The 20,132-nt window shown below is 39.0% G+C and overlaps 1 protein-coding gene across 20 annotated transcripts in view; it reads left to right on the top strand.

The window, feature by feature from the left end:
- The window catches only part of CELF1 (CUGBP Elav-like family member 1), a 59,730-nt gene extending 39,836 nt beyond the window's left edge, over nt 1–19,894 (top strand). For 13 of the 20 annotated variants that reach the window (XM_064714285.1, XM_064714283.1, XM_064714301.1 and 10 more), the window contains 5 exons: nt 1,505–1,633; nt 7,931–8,044; nt 8,208–8,393; nt 9,258–9,401; nt 11,060–19,894. In XM_064714285.1, the coding sequence (XP_064570355.1) occupies nt 1,505–1,633; nt 7,931–8,044; nt 8,208–8,393; nt 9,258–9,401; nt 11,060–11,187 (701 nt within the window). In that variant the 3' untranslated portion in view covers nt 11,188–19,894. The remainder of the gene's footprint in view (nt 1–1,504; nt 1,634–7,930; nt 8,045–8,207; nt 8,394–9,257; nt 9,402–11,059) is intronic. The other 7 variants (XM_064714296.1, XM_064714292.1, XM_064714294.1 and 4 more) reach the window with 2 other exon arrangements.
- The last annotated feature ends 238 nt before the right edge of the window (nt 19,895–20,132 follow it).

The following is a 20,132-nucleotide window of genomic DNA, read 5'->3' as shown; positions in this document are numbered from 1 at the left end:
AACGCTGTTTGAAAGCAGATGGGAAAACAGTGTGATGACAAGAGGACAGGTGCAGCGTGCACATGACAAACTGCTTCAGTAAGGAACAAGCTGCTCTGTTCTTCATTAGCTCCAACACTTGCACTTTTAACGCTCTGTAGCACAATAAAAGCAAAATAGAAAACTTCTTCAGGTTTATGCTTTTATGTTACAATTGAATCTTGAGAATCTAAATAAAGGCAGAATCCACTTCTTTTGGATACTAAATTTGCCAAAGGAAACAGATCCTGCCACAAACACGTAACAATTGAAAAAGTGTTTAAAAAACCAAACAAACTATACTGAAGGTATTAGAAGTACTTTAGAAAGCAATTTGTCTATCATGCATTGTCACATTCTTATGTTGTCAATTTAATGCTTAAATTACAAAACTGAGGTTTTAATTATTTGAGATGTGTGCTTTGCTCCCAAGGTCTTACTGAGTATCCAAAAGATGAGATACTATGTCTGCTTAGGATGTTCTGATGTTTTTAAATGAAGGGTGATTAATTTAGTTTTGTTTCTAATTATGTTGGGAATAAATATTAGGGATTGTCTGAAGTCAGATGAAGAGAGGAGGAATTGTTTAAATAATCAAAGGTAGAGACAAGAAATGGAAAATAAGGGAAAAGTGAAGGGAGGCAGAATTGGAAAAATAGAGCTAGTCTACCAAAGGATGGTTAAAATTCAGGAGGAGATCCATTCTAATGGATCCTCTGGCAGAAAAAGAGAGCAAAATACAGTCAGTACTGACCAAATGGTTTCATTCAGAAGCAGTGGCTCAAAGTGAAGGTGAATCAGATTAATAAATTGACCAGTAAAATTCATAAACACAGGGGTCCCTTGCTCCCTACACACAGCATGCCTGAGGTTTTGTTTTACTTTCTGGTGGGTTTGACCAGCCTGCACATACGTTGGTTGATCCTGTGGTCACGAGTTGCCACTTAACAATTGTCTCACAATTGACTGTTGCTTCTTGGCTGCCAGGGGGACCAAACCAAACAAAATGCTCAGCTGATGGTGGGTTAAAGCCATGCCTTTGTAGCCTCTGTGGTGTGAGGCCTTCATGAAGGAATTTTGCAGTTAGTGCTGTCCACATACAAAGAGTGTGGAGGACGTGAGGGCGGGAGAAGTTGTTGGCCTGGTGTCTAGGCAAGTTCTGTAGCTTGCACACAAGCTCTCAGACCCTGGCTTAACACCTATATTTTGTTGACTGGAGAGAACACTGCTTGAAAATGTCTGTCCTTTGGAGTCTCCATCTGGCATAATGACTACCTGACCTTTTCCAGAATCACATCTATCTGGGGAAAGAAAAAGATGTTCAGTTATAGCAAGGAGCTGCAATGTGGGAAAGATTGGTGACTCGTGTTAAGGCTGTTGCTTTTAAGCTCACTGCCGTTGGTGCCTGTGATGAGCTTGCTGTGTGTGTCACACATGGGTGCCGTGGCAGTGCCAGCAGAGCCTCGCATTGCTGCCTGTGTTGCAGGACTGAACGCCATGCAGTTACAGAACCTGGCTGCCCTGGCAGCTGCGGCCAGCGCGGCTCAGAACACACCGAGTGGCACCGCCGCGCTCACCTCCTCCAGCAGCCCCCTGAGCGTGCTCACCAGCTCAGGTAAGAGACTGCCCCTGCTCTAGCCTGACCTGCACTGCCCTGGAAGTCCTGTCACCTGTTTGTCTAGCCCTTTTTGTCACTTTCATGTTGATCTTTAATAGAGAAGCAGTTTACTAGTAGATTCACTGGCCTCTGTTTAGGATAGATATCTTTGCCACTAGCAAAAGCTTTTTTGCCTGCTGTGTCTCTTCCTCCAAAAGGTCAGATTAATTTAGAGTAAAAAGAATTTTTCAGGTCATCATGAAGCAGAAAGGTAGGTGACCTTCTTCCAGTCATATTATTACAATCTCATCACATATTTGGTTTATCTGTGATTTTAAGCAGGCACAGGTAAATACACCCTGTTCCTCTCAATATGGAAAGAGAAAATGCCTTTAGCATGAGATAAAGCATTCTGTGTGCTAGAACAGTACAGTTTATATTCCATTAATGAAGATAAGGCTATTATAACTTCCTCATAAAAGTAGAATAAACGGACACCTAGCACTTCTACTAGAAAGTGGTTGTATAGAGTGTAGTGTATGAGTTGCACATAAAAATCAGTATCTTCCTTTTGCCTGCCTTTTTTGTGTTTTGTTTGTTTTGAGTTGGTTTTTTTAAACTTTAGGTTATGTACATTAACCAGAGAGACTAGAATGTCCAAGTAGTGTTCTTTTGCTGCCTTATTGTTAAATGTGATCATTAAATGCAAAAAGCAAAAAACTAAAAATAAATTCAGTTGTGCTTATGGCAGACATACTAAGTTTTAATCACAAATGAGGATCAGTATTCTGCTCAATTATTTCTATCTATTTCTATCCTATTTTGAGTTATTACTAAATCCTGGCATGAGAAGGGAGACCCTGTATTTTCAGGGTGTCAGTTTTCCAGCATCTCTGGCTTCTGTCCTACAGAGTTGACATCCTCACCTGTGATTGTGAGAGACCAAAGAGGGTTGGAGGAGGGGGTTTTACATTTCCACAGGTAGATTTTGAGTTGCGTAGGAGGACCAAGGAGCCAGGCTAAGAGATTATAAAGAGATTACAAGGAAAAGCTGTTTAGAAAACCTTCTGTCACATGATTGGAAGTTAAACCATGGGTGCTTTGCACAGTTTTCTACTTAAAGAAATCCCAAAGAAAGAATTAGTCCAAAGAGTGTTCTGTTGCAGGACATTTTTTTACATAGAAACTTCCTGGTCTGCAATTGTTAAAAGATTGAAATTTTTAAACTTATCTTGACTCACAGCTATGTACCCTATTCTATAATTTAAAAACAAAAGAGAACAAACAAAAAACTGTGAAGAGTTCAGACTACAGAAGCACTGCATTCATAACCCACTAATGCTTCTTCATCATAAAGGAAGCCTGAAGGTCAATGTATCTGACAGTTTCTCCTATATTTCCTCATGCTTTGTCAGGTTACAATTTCTTGAGATTGGCACTTGGAACTAAGATTTCCCTATTGGCTGTCTCATCTGATGACTGCAGCAAGTTTGTTCTCTGTTTGTTGAGGTGGAGAAGGGCTGGCAGGTTGTGAAGTTCAAATGTCAGATGTGCTAGAAAAAGCAGGGACAGCCTCTTCTCAGAAGTGTGCAGTGAAAGGACAAGGGCAATGGACACAAGCTGCAGCCAAGAAAATTCTGATTAGATAGAAAAATAAAATTATTGGCAAGAGTGATCAAGCTCAGGAACAAGGTGCCAGAGGGGCTGTGAAGTCTCCATCATTTCAGAGACTGAGAATTCAATTGGAAAGGACATTTTCAAATTCAGAGGTTAGATGAGCTCTGAGCAGACTGTTAGGATAATCTACAGAGGTCACTTTCAAATTAAGTTATGCTACTATTCAGTGATTCTTTGGAATTGGCTTTCCCTCTCTGAATTTTGGCTGTTCCACAGAACTATGCAGGTTCCTTTTTCCGTGATGAGAGACATACTTCAGGACTCTTCCATTTTTTATCATTCTCATGGAGGGGCTCAGGGATGGGGAGCAGCCTGTTTTCCAGTACTTTCTGTGCTGAATTCAAATACCCTTCTGATTATCAGTAATATCACTAAATGGTTTTGTGTCAACAATTCAGTTATCATGGTGGATCGTTTGTATTAATATCCTATACAGATTTATCAATTAACTCTTCACAGACCTGTAACATGAAGCAAGCACTATTGCCTTGCTCTCTAAACCTAATTTCAAATATAATTTTAAAGAGTAAAAATTAGCTTTGTTCAAAAAATAAATAAAAAGTTTGAGAACATGTTGTCTATAAGTAGTCCCTGACATCAAATTCTGAAACGGTTCTAATGCCTTTTGTTAGAAGGTATAAATATGCTTCACCTTTTAGGACTACACTCAGACTGGGATGAGAGGAAGCCTTAATGTGTGCAGACACATTCAATCCCATGATACTTCCTGTAATTGTACAGCTTTTTGACTCTCTAGTCTTCAAGGAAACTTGAGATTCTATTTTGGTTAATATTCATATGTGCGTTCACTCGGTATATGTTCACATAGAAGGCTGTTGGGCTCCACACAGAAAACATCTGTCCCTCCTGAACCACACCCAAACCCTGAAGAAATTCAGTATATAGCAGTTCAATACCATGTGTTAGTAAGTGCCTGCCTTGTCTGAGGGACATATGGCAACATCTACTGTGATAACCTCTTAAACCTAACTGCAGATGAGATGACTAACTCCTTGACTTCTCTCCATCTGTCATCCAAATGTTCACCTGATGCTTACTGGGACATCTCTGCTCAAATTGCGTAATTGGTGAAAAAATCCAGACAGTCCTTCTGCATTGTTGCTTTCTTGACTTCCTTTCATCTGCACTGATACCATTTGTATCCGGGGAGCTTGGAAGTCTACACAGTGCAGTCCATGGACTTATGGATGTGTTACCTGTTGGAATGGTGGAACTCAGGGGACTTATGTATTGTTGTTGTGCTGCCTTCCTACCCATTTCAGACAATTTTCTTTAGATAGTTCCAAGCACTATCCAAGTTGTGTATTTTGATGTAGGATGAGGTGAAGTAAAACCTTCAGCTTGCTGAAGATCAGCTCTTGGAACTGAACAGTCTACTGCTGTTATGTAGTTGTTGTTGCAGAGACCATGGCTGTAGATAAACTCAAACTAGCTTGTGAAAGGAACATCCAGGGAAGTACTATAGAAATATCTCAGGTTAGGAGTGTCTTGTCTGCCATCTTTTTGTCTTAAGCACCAGTAAGAATTATCTGCTTCAGAGGAAAATGAAATGGTTGCAAACACTGAGGTATGTTTCTATTTGTCTTCCTTCTAAAGGCAACCTCAAAGCTTAGGTGATTTTCTTGGACTTGATGTGTCTCTGGCAAAATTCTTTTCAGAGATAACAGAGTATTTCTGGTTTTACTGGAAGTAATTCAGGTACAGTTCAGTCACATTCATCACCTGAATTTAACTTTTCTTCAGGTCATTGATTGGATGCTACGTGGCTGAATTAGGACAGACTTAGTGTTCTCTCAGTTTACCTACCTCCACAAGTTGTTACTTGATGTCCTTGTCTGAGTTTCATTTTCTTTCTAATAATATGTCTTTCAGTATCTTTCTACAGAGCTGTCCTTTATTACATATTCAAATTTTCTTTAAACCTTCTTAAGCATTTTCAGCTACTTCTGTTAGAGTTCGCCTTTTTGACTAGATATAACTCAGTATATGGATTTAAGAAAACATAACCTTAGCAGCAAGAGAAAACCCAACAAAAAACTGCACAGAAACAACATTAAGAATTAGGGATAGAGTAAAGAACATGTATAAAACAATATTGATTTCCCATCCCCATTGCTTTGTTCTCTTTTCTGATCTAAAATATAACACAAGGAAAACAGAACAGAAATGTTGACTAGAACAGTAGAACTCCTTTACTATTAGGAGTAGTCTGAAAAATAGAGTACAAATACATTAGTGTTGTGATGAATAGGAAAGAACAGACATTAGATATTTCAAGAACAGAATTGCCGGATATCAGGTCAAGTTGTCACCTGATCATTTAAAAATACAAAACAGCTTTTTCTTAGCATAGTGTGTGATTAAATTGAAGAAGTTGTGCCTTAGAACATAGTGGAGTCCAACAATTTGGTTTTCACATTGTGCTGAAATTGATGAATGAAAATTGTAACTTTATTACAAAGACATTGCCTTTGGCTGAAAAAATCCTAGATTCACAGATGGCTCTGTTGGTATATAGGCTATATGCAGGAAGCATTCCTTTGTAATTGCCCTGTATTTCTGCTCTACTGTTACTTATCTGCTTTTTGTCATCATCAGAAATGTGATGCTATCTTCAATTCCTATGTACACAGGGTAAAGAAAATACAGACAAGTCTTTTGTTTTCTCAGCATTTTCAGTACTAAAGCATTTCTTGTTTTGCCTGGAGAAATTTCTGATAAAGGCAGCTAAACTAAAATAACCGTGTGATCAGCTTTTTATAGTGGTTTAACTTAATTTATTTAAAATCACAACCTTTTAAAGTAGGGAAGGTATCCATTTTCCCTCTCACTTTGTTCTCTAGCCGTTTTTTTCCTTAGCTACTGCTATTTTATTTGGGATAGATTTGGAAGGGGTCTTTAAAATTGTGTTCTCATCTGTCAAATATAGTGTCTTTTTGAATTATAAAGATCAACAATGAAATGTTAGAGAAACAAATGCTATTCTAAAATCAAGGTAACTGTATGATTTCTGAACTCTGGCTTTGATTCAGTCAGCTGTGCTAATTTTTCTACCAGGTTGATGGTTATACTGTAACTTGCTCCCTGTGTTTTCCCAACATTTAATATGCTATTGATAGTAAGGCAGGAACTGTGTCCTTTCATCAGAGTAAGCATCTTAAAATAGTTTGGGACATTATCTCTCAATTTTTGATTTAATAGGACAGTTTGTCTTAAATACTAGAGGAGGTTTGTCATTCCATCTGTTATTACAAAAAGTGGTGTGAAGTGCAGCCCTCTGGTTCTCATGCAGCTTTGGTTAGGTACAACTACTTTAGTTAGAGGGTTTTACATAGTTTTTACATAGTTCCAATGTCCCACCCCAGCAGAGACTTTGTGCCATAAACATGAAATGGTAAATATGTAGTGTGGGTGAAACTGCTTGAAAGATGCTAACAATTCTTTGAGAAGTTTTAATTGTGCATAATTGAGAATCACAAAAACTTGAAGAAAATTGAAAATGCCTCAAATTCAGTTCTTCTCTTACGTCCTTGGCCAATCTGATAAATTCCTCCTGCAAAAAGATACCTCTACAGCATCAGTCTTCAGTATCTTTTAATTTTTAGCAGTCATAAATATTTTCTAGTGCATCTTGTGCAGGAAATATAAACATCTTGGTTAATAGCAATACACATAGCTTTTCTTCTGCAGTAGTGTACAAACCTGTTAGAAAAACCACTGCTATATAATCATAAAAATACTATGCATTTCTTATTTTATCATGTCCATAAATCTTTGTAGCTGATCCCAGTGTGAACTTCTTTTTCTTTTGACATACCAGCTTTTTTTCTCATTATTTTGCTATTGATTTCTGTAGAACTAACTGTACCTGGTGTAGAATTTGGAGAGCCATGTAAGCTGTTACGGGCCTAGGTACTATATTGGTAGACTTCTCTAACTGAATCAATGTAGTTGAAGATGTTGCTGGAATAGAGGACAGACTATTTATTTTTGGATGTACATTTCAAGACTTCTCTCAGTCCTAGCCCCAGCTGTGGCAGCAGGATTTTTAATAGAAAATTATTTAATGTGTCAGAATAATCTGGGCATGTGGTGTTCCTGTTCTGGCAGAAAACCGTATGTTTAGCTTTCTGTAATGTCCCTAGTACCTATGTTTGCAGGTCTTTTTCACCTTGAGTGATGTTTCAAGGATATGTGTTAATACATAGCAAGTGACTCTTACTTTAGGCAGCAGGAAACCTGGGCATCACTGCTGATTACCTTATGTTGAGATACAGAGTTTAGCCAACATTTATATAATGTCTCAATCTTACATGTCTTACACTTACTGACATTATTATTGCTACAAAGAGTAGATGTTATGATGAAGTTGAATTTTTTAAAAATGTAGGAAGGGCTTAGAACATAACATATATGTTCTTATATTAGAACATGTAACAGTATGATCAATCAAGTTGTGTGGGTTTGGGTTTTTTTTTTTTTTCTTTACATAAAGTATTCTGTGTTGCCTGGATCTGTTCCTTATTAGTTTTTTTTTCTACTGGAATAACTTAATGAAGAAGTTGAATTATCAGGACTAAAAATATGAGTTGAAGTTTAATTGTTTTATTTTAATAGCAGGTTCCTCACCTAGTTCCAGTAGCAGCTCTTCTGTTAATCCAATGGCTTCTCTTGGAGCTTTGCAGACACTGGCAGGTGCTACAGCAGGCCTCAACGTTAGCTCTTTAGCAGGTAAGTTATGTCTAGTGCTGATTCTCATTCCTCAGCCTGTGCTAGGTCTCTGGGGTGATTTTTTTGCTCCCTGCTTTCTGTAATTGTGCAGAGCATTTGAAAGGTTGTTGATCTGGCTCAGTGGAAGCACTCAGTCATCTTTTATTTCCTCTTTCTTATACAGGAATGGCAGCCTTAAATGGAGGACTTGGCAGTGGTGGTCTCTCAAATGGGACAGGTAGCACAATGGAAGCCCTCACACAGGCTTATTCTGGAATCCAGCAATATGCTGCTGCTGCACTGCCCACACTCTATAACCAGAGTCTCTTAACACAGCAGAGTATTGGTGCAGCAGGAAGTCAAAAAGAAGGTAGGCAAAAAGTTGTAGAAACTACTTAAGATGGGTTTTCAAAAGGGCAGGCTTAGCCCTTGCACTTACTTTACCTGCAGATATTTTTATTTGGTGTCATATTTTAGAATTCAGGAGTTACTGAAGGTAAAAAAGGTCTGTGGGATCTTTCTACTAAGGGCTGCCCAAAGTAGTTTTTATACAGGATGTTTCTCGTGGGGTTTTTTTAGTCTTAAATGTTTCCTTAATTGTACTCCTGTATGTTCTCAGAGGGAAGGAGAATATGAGTGTACAGCCTGACAGATCCCACTGTCAGAGAATCAGATTTGGTTTTGTTAATGCTGTTTTCTGGGTCCTTCACCTCTTCCAACAGCCAGCTACTTATGCCAGTCTTTTCACTCTAGATTCAGGTTAAATTTAATATGTAATGTAAAGTAATGTAGAATGTAGGAGTAAGTTTCCAGCAAAATGTTTATAAGAGAATCTGTCAGATTACAAACAATGTGATTATTTCTATTTTGTTTGGAAATTTACTTAGTTGCTTTGGGACCACAATTTTTGCATAGCCATTTTTTGTTCAGTCACCATCTAGCATTCAAACTTACTGTTCAGTTGTCATTACAGCAAGTATCTGTGAACGAGTTTTGGCACAATGTGTAAAGTACAAACAAAAGTGGTCAGAAAGAGCTAGAATTATTTGAGTGATCAATCCCAGCAAAGGGCCATGCTCATTTATTCTGGAACCAAGTGCTCTGCAGTACTGTAAACAGCAGTTTCATTGTTTTATCTAGAAAATCTGTCATGACTGGCTCATCCACCTTTTTTTGTGCAGTGGGTATGTGGTATCCATGCTCTTTCTGAATTTATTTTCCTACTTGTTTGAAGGTCCAGAGGGAGCCAATCTGTTTATCTACCATCTTCCCCAGGAGTTTGGGGATCAGGATCTGCTGCAGATGTTCATGCCATTTGGAAATGTCGTCTCTGCCAAGGTTTTCATTGACAAGCAGACCAATCTAAGCAAGTGTTTTGGTATGTTTGATCTACAGCTTCCTTCAAGGGGAAGCAGTGGGGCAGACATTGAATTCTTCTCTCTGATGACCAGTGACAGGACCCAAGATAAAGGCCTGAAGCTGAGTCAGGGGAGGTTTAGGCTGGATATTAGAAAAAGGTTTTACACCCAGAGGGTGCATGGGCATTGGAAGAGGCTCCCAGGGAAGCGGTTGCAACACAAGCCTGACTGAGTTCAAGAAGCGTTTGGAAAGTGCTCTCAGATGGACAGTGTGATTCTCAGGGTGTCCTGTACAGGGACTTCAGTGATCTTTCTAGATCCATTCCAAATCAGGATATTTTGTCATTCTAATAAATCGTTATCTGTAAAAAGCTGGCTTTTATAGTAATCTCTTTTTCAATATATTTCCTAGTCTAACTATTAAGTAAGTCGGGAATCTCTATATATTCCTAATAAATAAACCAAATGCTACTTCCAATAATAAACTGTATTTTCCTGATTTTCAGTGTGACTTTTTGCTTTTCACAACTTCTTTCTATTGTGCCCTATTATAGTTTTCTGGGCCTAGATATTTCTCACTGAGGTTAGCTCAGTTGGTTAGAGTACTGTGCTAATAATGCCAGGGTTGTGGGTTCAGTCTCCTTTTGAGCCATTCACTTAGGAGTTGGATTCCTTGATCCTTTTGGATCCCTCCTAATTCAGAATGATATGTGATTATTATTTGTGTTTGCAGACTGTAATCCTGAGATAGTTCTTCCTCTTGCCTCTTCCTGTCTTTTCAATAATTTCAATAATAATTTGTATATATTACTCAGTACATTTTTGCTATTAATTATTTCTATTAATATCTTTATAAATAACTATTGTGGGTACCATATTGCATTTTTGTAGTGCTGTAACCTCTCATGACTGTTTTGATAGATGGAGATTTCTTGTGATTGAATAGGAGATGTACACCTTTCTCTATAGTTTTGACAGCTTTTGTGTCTATATAAAATCATTATTTTTTTCCTATTTGAGCCAAAAGATGTGGACAATCTGATGCTTTGTGAGAGCACAGAAATATGCTCATCGTTCAGCTATAACACCTGTATATGGACATATAGCCATTGACTGGAGTGGGAGCTATTCTCACTCCAGACATTGAATGGAGTTATTTAAAATAGGCTCCTTCAAAACACTGGAGAAGTTTATTTTCAGGATAATTTTTTCCAGGAATGATATGCAACCTCCCATCTGAGAGCAACCTAAACACAATAGTGGTACCAGTGCTACCCTTCCTTGGCAACTATTTCATTCCAAACAAATCTTCTCCCATAATGTCATGAGGGTGATTTCCGTCTTGTATCGTAAATGAGCTTTTGCATCTGGATGAACATTTTCCAAGTTTGGTATTCTCCCAGGTATGAGTTCTTATAAACAGCAGTACTTATTTTGTTGATTGACTAAAAGATGTTAATTTCCTGAGCTGTGTATATCTTCTGGCCAAAATTCCATATGTCAGAAAGCAATGCTTTGTTTGAGAGCCTTTAGAAGCTGTTATATGGACTCTGAAACAGTTGTGAGCTTCTGAAAGTGGCACATCATGCAAGCCTCTCTGACCTTGTGAGCCTCCATTTCCAGCTCTGAATAGCTGGCAGCTCTGGCATGGAGTAATTGTGTGTTTTCCTCTCCTCAGGTTTTGTAAGTTACGACAATCCTGTCTCTGCGCAGGCTGCCATTCAGTCAATGAACGGCTTCCAGATCGGCATGAAGCGGCTGAAAGTCCAGCTCAAGCGCTCCAAGAACGACAGCAAGCCATACTGAGCACCCCTCCCCTCCGGGACTGGAGTGAGAAGGATCTTCTGGTAAGTTGGAGAGGAGCGCACTTAGTGATTCGAAGCCCTAAGGCTGTGTTTTTACAGTCCTGGAAGCTGATCCATGCCTTCTATCTGGCACATCTTCCCTTGAAGACTCTGCTGCAGCCTCTGCTGAGAATCCCGCTTCGGATGGAGGACAAGTTTGTGCTTTTGTTTCCAGTGTTTTACTTTGGAGTTTAGGTGCCATATCGCTGAGGTTTTTTTGTTTAGTTTTGTTTTTTTGGGTTTTTTTCCTCCCTTATTTGAAGTTTGCCGTGTTTGTAACCAGTGTGTGTTGAGAAGGACCAATGCCAGCTCCTTGGGGGTGGGGAGAGAAGGTTAAAGGGAGCAGCAGAAACTGACACCACACTGCCTTGGGGTAGAGAGAAGGGAAAGCAGAAATGACACAGAACAGCTGATGAAAACAAAGATGGGCAAGGAGAACAGAGTCCTGGGTGAGAAAAAATTGACTCCATGTAGCCTTTGTCATGCCCCATCTGCTCTTTGAAATTTCCTTCACTGTATGCCACGGTGGGGATTTATTAAATCATCTCTAAAGCAAGAGACGGGCTAAAAGGTTGAACACATTAACAAGCCAAAGGAAAACTGCAGTGATTTTTTTTTCTTTGCTGTAATAAAATGGGGTTTATATAGCAGTGTGAATGTACACAGCACTTTACAAAACTATTAGACAATGTCTCTGCCCAGAAAATTTTACTCTCTGTCTACAGTGGAATATTAATGAGATGCAGTGAATTTCTCCATGTATAAGAAATCTTAACCTATGTACTTCATCTAGGTTTTGTGGAAAGGTAGAGACAGCTTAGTCTGGATGAATACATCTGGGTCTGAAAACAATGAACTTTAGATACCTGGTAACCTGCAGACATTTTTGATGATTTTTCTTCTTAACAGTTGCTCACATTACCCATTTCTGTGGAATAATGTCCTTTTTTTGCAGAGATTGCTATGAATTCCTTTTCATAAGCATAATGTAAGTGCTGATTGTTTATTGAAATGATAACTTCCTGTTTTGTTGGGGTTTTTTGTTGGTTTTTTTAATGAACAAAATTCATGCAGTGACTTGTTCTAGTAATTAGGTGTATCTCTCTGCTGCAGTTTTCCTTTAAGGTGGTGTGTACCAGTGCTAAACAGGCTAAACCAGGAGCTGTGGAACCAGAGTATTGAGCCATTCAGTCTTTTTCTGCCCTTTGGTACAAGCTGTTATCTTTTATATTGAAGGAAAATGGAATGCACCCCTTAACTGAAGACACACTTCTGCACACCAGTGAAATTGCTAGTGCATTGCTAAGGGCCTTTGATATTCACTGGGTTTAGGGGGCTCAAAGGACTTTTGACACTCTGGCCTGAGCTGTTTCAAGAAATCTGTGTAGAGTTCCATTTTATAACCACCAAAATCCACCTCTGTCACAAGAGGAAGTTTACAATTTCTGTGTCTTTAACAGAAGTTCAATTTACCTCATAATATCTCTTTTTCCTTGTTTTCTTTGTATTCCTGAGTTGTAAGGCTGTTTCCCAGGGCTCCAGCTAACACTGCAGCCTGGGAGCCAGCTGCTAAATTATGTGTGTGGGTCAGACGTGGGGTCAGGACTTTGTGTTCTGCTCCAGCAGGAGGAGCACTAAACCCATCAAACCTGAGATCTCGGTCCCAATCCCCACTTGTGTACTGTGATCTGCTGGGAATCTTGGGCATTTCCAGGGACTGGGGCCCCTGGGACCTCAAACCTCAGAATTACAAGGCCTGATATGTAAAATCTGAGGGGAGCCCTTTCCAGTTCTTAAATTGAAAATCAAACAGTTAATGTCAGTCTGTCCATATTGATGGCAGACAAATAAATCTGTCAGTATTATTTAAATAATTTTGTGGTGGCAAAGTTTCAAAGGCCAGATTGCCAAATTTCCCAGTTATGCTGGCATGTGGTACCCTTCTATGTTAATTATTTGAATCTCTCTAGAAACGTAAACATACACTGAAGTGAACCATGTACACTTGAATTCTGCACCATAGGAAAGATGTGTCCTGGTTTTCTGAGAAAAGAGTGTTGGAGTGTGAAGGCCTCCAGGGTGATAATGGGATTTTTTTATATATATATATATATATAAATTATATACTTTTCAAAAAAAGGAAAAAAAAAACATAAAAAACATAGTTGGGAGCAACTGCTCCAAGTGCAACCTGCTGTAACCAAGAATGTTGTTTCTATTTTTATAGAAGTTTTATACCGCTCCGGGGTGGAGAATATTTATTACCTAAATTATTTCACTGGAAAAAAAGGCCAGGGTTTTGTAGAATCCTGAATGTGATTGTTTTACACACATAACGATGTGCATGATTGAAACTACTGATTTTCAGTGGCCTGTTTGCAGCCCAACAACTGCTAAACGAGGAAGATGAATGCTGTGAACCAGTGGAGGAGAGCACTGTGCTCTGGGGTCTCTACAGTCACTCTTACCTTCTTTACATCCTACCCCACTGTAATATCCAAGACCTTTGTCCTGTTTTTCTTTTAACCTGATGCTCTGGCCTCTTTACTAGTCATTTCAGTTGCCCAAAAATAGATATTTTAGCTTCTTCATCCCATACTGTGTCCTTAGTACTGTAACTTACAGATCAAGCTTGGCATTGTTGCAAATAGGTGCAACTCCTATTAATTTTAGGAGATGCACCAGTTTACTCTGTGGCTTAGTTTGATCAGTGGCTCCTCCCAGACATAATCACCTTAAGACACCTAACTTGGGCTAGCTCTTGTGCCTTACTGGCATAACTATAAGTATTGCCAAAAAGAAAAAGAAAATAAATCTATGCAGGTTAAATTTTAAAAGATGTGATCCTCAGATGGTTTGAATCAATGCAGTTCAGCTCTCTGAACGCAGTAGAGCTGCATGAGTTTTCACCAGCTGAAGATGTTGCCCTTTTTGTGTATTTGTTTCACATTTCCCTTTCTTGGTGTATCCATGTGTATGTTGCCAAAGTTAATAAATGTATCAAGTTTATGACTTGGGCAGATTTTTTTTTCTGATAACAAAACTGATCAGATAAAGTCAACATTTCTGTGTCTGTTTGGTGGCTGCTGCTGATTGTGGGGATTTAGGCTGCTCTTGCCTTTCAGTCTTAAGCCAGTTTTCTTCCTCACTTATTAGCAGGAAAGTCTGGGATTCTGGGGACTTGGGGCTTTTAAATTTTTAGTTCGTATCATGTTCTCATTCAAGTAATGAAGTCAGTGTCAAATGCTCCATTTCCTGGGTAGTAAGACAGGAGTTGGGGGAGTTCAAATAAACTGCAGAAGGTTGGCTGAAGCAGCCACATGGACAAAGTATGCTATATGCTTAAAACCAAAGAACCTGATTTTCTACAAGAAAAGCTAAAAGAACTTTAGATAAAATAAAATTCCTTATTATATGTGCCACCAGGAAATACCTAAAATATTTTTAGTTTACAAGGTGGACATGGTCTACTTCATAGATTTATTCTTTTTCTCAGGAGATATTTGATTTTACTGCTGTAACAAGGTGAAAGAATTATGAACTTAGTGTCAGTACTATAGTAAATGAAATCAACATTTCTTCAGTCCCCTAGATAATCAACAGTCCAAAATAGGATAGCTCTTTGTAGTTTAGCTTTTTATAGTACAAAGCTGGCATTATTAAAAAATACCAGCTCAGAAGACTCTCACTGGCAAATGCATCTATCAAGAAAAAGCTTTTCACCTGAATACTGAAAGTCACATATTATGATAACTCTATCATGCAAGCTAAATCTAACTGAACTGGTAATGGCTGTGGATTAGGGAAGAGCAACAAAGCAGATTGAATTTGTTCCTATTTTATTTGGAAATACCTAAAACCAACTTGGATAAAGGAAATTGCAAATGAAGGATGCAACTATGAACAGGTAAAATGCTTTGAAAGCTTCTTTTTGCAGACATTTAAACGTAAAGATGACTGATATCCCTAGCATACTTGTCACAAAATATAAAACACAGAGGCAGAATTATCATTATTGTGAGAATAAAACAAGGACAAACTGGAATAACTTTCTTCAAGTCTTTTAAGACCTTGTCCAGCATCTCATGGTTCTGTTTTTATAGGCCAGTCTTTCCATAGGGCTTTGATAAAACTCAGTCTTTGCCCTCAACATAGCTGAGAAAAATATTTGAAAAATCCATATCAAGAAAATCCCCAGACAAATCACACAGAGGGTATCGGGGGTGCATGCTAAGATGTCACTTGATTTCATGCTTCTTGTTGTTTCTCATGCCTCAGTTCATGATGAATTTGCTTTTCTGGTTTAAGAGTGAAATCTTGCACCTATCTGCAAATTATCTAGAGTATTTCTTGAAATACAGAAACAAGTGCAAGAGTTGCATTGTACTCTGTTTGCTGGAGTTGGTTTAAACTCTGGACCAAAGTCCTTTCCCTTTATTGGAAAGCATGAAAAGCAAATTAATCTCAGCAGTTCTACTAAGAGGAGTGTTGCTGATTTAGTAGACAATGTGTTTCTTGTTGCTTTGGAATGAGAATCAACACTTGCTATTCTCAAATTATGTTAGATAATATGCAAATCTCATCGTGTTCTAGTCTGTAACCAGAAGCTTTGAGATGTGAAAAAGATTAAGGCCACTAACAGGAGCTAAAAGGGAGTTGGGGTTGTGGGGAGGCAGAATAAGAAAACAAACCATATCCTCTCTCTTCTGCCTCCCACTCTCGTCCCAAAATGTTCCTTGTCTCTTGCAGCTCATAAGCTGAGGGGAGGGAACAGAGATATTTATGTCACTTAATGTAAGAATATTTTTTTATAAACTCTTCAAGAAGATTTCAGGAAACACATTTTTTCTGCTCATCAAACTGGCAACAGTGACTGTAGAGCTTCTCAGAGCCCAAAATCTCCTCCTCATGAAACCAGGGAGCTGAGGGCTGTTACATAAAAGGTTGGGAATGGAAAATCCCTGTGCAGGTCTAATGGTATGACAAGTGCTCAGCTAGGACAAGTCTTAACTTGCAGTCAAGTCTTAAGGAATTCTTCTCTGATGTGTGGGCTTTTTGTCTTGTATAATCTTTTTTTTTTTTTTCCCTTTTCCAAATCACCCACCCCCAGTTGCATGGGCTCCTAGGGAATGAGAAGAAACTGTAGCTAAAGGAAAGAACGTGGATTTGCTGGGCTACTACTGCCTAAGAACTTCCCATATTAGAGTGCAAGAAAAGTCTCAAATGTCAAACCACCTGTGAATCCCTTGTGTCCTCTGTCTTGTCTCTCATGGTCTCGGTATCTGTGGGCAAGTGTTTGCCCTGGAGTCATATTATTGGAATCGGTCTCCTGGGGAGGGAGTTCACTCTGTTCTAAACAGAGGTAGTAGACACACTGGGCATGGGGCAAGGTGACTGCATTCTAACCAGTGTGTCACTAGGCTGTGGAACACTCCACAGACTGGGTGCTGAGAGGGAAATCCAGGCCTCTGCTTCCATTTGGTTTCTGGCAGTTTGATGTTTACTTGGTGTCCTTCATGTACTTTGACTTTTACTTGTCCATCGTTGGCATGTGCTGCCCTTCCCTGTCAACTCCCTTCCCCAGGAGATCTCATTGTAAGTGCCCATTCTTGTTCTCTCTCTCCGTGTTTGGATGTACTGCTCTGTGTAACTCAGTGGGTCTCCCTCTTTCTGGTTTGTTTTTTTTTCTAGATTCCTGCCGTTTGTTCATCGTTGTGCCTAAAGCATGTCGATGTGGCGTTCAAGTACATCGTCCAAATCCTTGTCTCTTCAGCTTCTCTGATGCTTGAACTCTCACCTTTGACCTTGTGTTGACCTTTGATGCTGATGTGTATTTTTATTATGTTTGTTTCTTTTCTTTTTTTTTTCTTTTTTTTTTTTTGTGCTGCCAAATTGGTTTTGCTAGAAAGACTGCTGAAGGGGAATATTTAAACTTGCATTTGAATATAAAAGAATTTCTATTTTTCTAGACCTTCGTAAGATAACCACTTGATTTTGTGAATCTGATTCTTTGTAATTTGTCTTCAGAGCAGCCTTGCTAGCATACCTTGTGGATTATTTGTATTTCTGTGAACATACAGCCAATCACTTTCTAGGCTTAGTTTTTTTCTGTGTGCTTAGTTTTAAAAAGACAGTTCGAAGAAAAAGTCAATTATATGGTGTGACTCAATCTTTCAGGAGACTTCCTAGTCACATTTTGCTGATCTGGTTTCTGTGCTTGAGGAGACAGCATGTGTTTTTATGAGTTCAAACTTGTGACTTGAAGTGGCATCAGCAGAAAACACTTGAACTACGTTTTCCTCTGATTGTAGCTACATTTTTGCCCTGACATTTACTGATTTTTTTTTAATTATTATTTTTATTTTTTTCCCTGCTCCCCTGTGTGATTATCAGTCTGCAGTGAAAATTTGATCAAAATTGGTGTTGTATTTTGTTAAGCTCTGGCATGCTTGGTTTTTTTTTGTAACTACAATCTCCTCAGCAAAATGTGATGTTTTTGTTTTAATCTTTCAGACTAAGATAGTGCCCAGAAATGTTGTGCATGTTTCCTGCTGTTTTCTTCACACCCTCGTATATATCACCTTCACCTCTCTGTTTTCTATAGTTTGTGCAAAAACTGAGCAATTTAATGGGTTTCAAAGGTATCCTTTAAATTGGTGGTTTTGGTATGACAAATATCTGATCAGAAGCCACCTGAGGGCATCTACCTGTGCACTTAGACTGTCTGCCTGACAGAGCACCTAGACCTTGCTCCATCTCCAGTGCTGTCAGAAGCTCTGAGGGTGCTTGGTTACGCTGTTCCCCTAGTGGAAGTTTTGGTGGAAGGGGATAGCTGGGAGCAGGAAGTGGGGCAACTCACAATATTTCTGTTTCCAAAGCTGTCATAGCTAGGGCTCATTTCAAACACTGAGCATTTTGCACAACTCAGGGCACATTTCTGTGAAGTCCAGCCCTAATCTAATACCATCAGTCAGAGTTTGGTGGCAGGATTCTGGAAGGATCTAGGTTAGCTCATGAAATTACGTGTTTTAAATTTCCCAGAGAAAGCATTTGTAACACTGGTCCTACAACTGCTGGCTCTTTTCCCAAACGACAAGCACAATACAACAGCCTCTGAAGCTGTTACCTGAACAGGGTACCATCCCCAGCTCTCTTTTCAAGGGCCTTAGCTGGGGAATCTCTGCGGAGATTTTTTTAGTTTTTGTTTAGTTTTTAATTGGGTAATGAGCTGAGCAGTTCTGACGGCTTGCAGGATGAACTAGAACAGGTTACTGCTCTCTGGGTAGCAGGCTTCCCCTGCCCTACGTACCATCTGCACAGGTAGAAACTGGGAAGTAGCTTCTAGATGAAGGCAACTGAAGAGTGTGTGCTGTGATGAAGTTTCAGTCAGAAGCAGCAGCAAGCTAGTGTAGGTATCTTAACAGTTGAAATAATGTGAAATGGAATTCCAGGAGAAGGGGTTTTGCTGAGAAAACAAGAGTTTGATTGGATAGAAATCTTCATTTTGTCCAGTGTTTGGGATAATGTAAAGATGCAGAGATTGTTTTCTATCCTACTCCTGAGTTGGTTGAGGATACTGTATTCTCACTAGGTGTTGACCAGAGTTGTGTAGACAACTTAATCTGCTTACAAAAGAGAACAGTTTGAATATGGTACATGTACCTGGGAGTGAATCGTGAGGCTGAATGCAAAAGGGTAGAGACTGGTTTAATTGGGAAGTAGGGTTTTTTGGGGCTGGCTGCTGTTAGTCCCACAGTCTGAATGCACAGGGCTGTGTGCCAGGGGGCACTGATACCCTGCAGTGTGTGGAGGAGCTGCCAGTACGTTTCTGTACGTGTGCGTTTGGTTCCGTAAGGAACCTTGGGGAAGCCTGTGGAAAAATATCTGAAGAAAACCAAAATGCCAAATGTTGGGTGTTTCTTTCCTTTCTTCTTTCCTTTTCTTCCTTTGGTTGTTTTAATTGTTCTGTGGTGGTTTTAACGAATTTGAGACAGTGGAGCAGCAGCTGCCTTTCTGATTTTTGGCTGCTTTTTGTGAATAATTTAAAAAGAAAATTTACATTTTGGAGACAAACCTGTGGGCTTTTTTATTGGTACAAACATTGTATTTAACACTAGGGGTTTTGTACAGTTTTTTGCCTTTTCTACTAGAAAACAATGTAAAGTGATTCACAATGTGATGAGAAAACAAATTGCCACTATGACCAAATGTAGAGTCTGTTCTGCAGTTAACGGGATTTAATCAACTCGAAGTCGTGGTTCAGTCGTAGAAATGCTTTTCTTTACCTTGTTTGAGCTGTTCCTTTTTTTTCTTGTTTTGATTTGCAAAACAAAATGTCTTTTTGTGTGAAATTGTGTTGTACTCTGTAGAGAATTACAGATTTTACTTTAATGGTTTAAAAAGCAGAGGAGCGCGTGTTGCTTTTCTGATCTGATCACAGAGTTTGTGTAGTGGATTTAAAAATGAGAAGATTTGTTACAAGTTTGGAACAAGCGAGTATGTGTTAAAGGAATTTTCTTCCTTTTGTGTGTGTGTTTTTTTTTTCTTTTTGTCCCAAAGGGCAACTTAAAGCTGTTTTAATTGCACAGACACACCGACAACAAGTCATTTTGTATATGCCAAGTGTGGTACCTTCCTTTGTTTATTTGCTATTAAACTGTTTGAGAAGAGTCCTTGTGTGTTGTATTTGTGTCTTAAGCTTGAGGTTCTTTTTGGGGTTCAAGTGTGAGAAGATGAAGAGAAAGATGAGAGACCTATTTTACAGTTTCCTAGTTGTGAGACACAAAAATATTCATGGCCCAGTACCACTTGTTCTGGATGTACAATATCACACTGGACTTTTGTTTCTGTGTAAATGAGCTACTTTGAATGGAAATGGAAAACGTTTTCTGGTTGATATATGTCCAT

The sequence above is a fragment of the Zonotrichia leucophrys genome, chromosome 5 (genome assembly GCF_028769735.1).
Source record: "Zonotrichia leucophrys gambelii isolate GWCS_2022_RI chromosome 5, RI_Zleu_2.0, whole genome shotgun sequence".
Lineage (NCBI taxonomy): Eukaryota > Metazoa > Chordata > Aves > Passeriformes > Passerellidae > Zonotrichia > Zonotrichia leucophrys.
The sequence above is the reverse complement of the archived record's forward strand: the minus strand, read 5'-3'. Positions and strand labels throughout refer to the sequence as shown.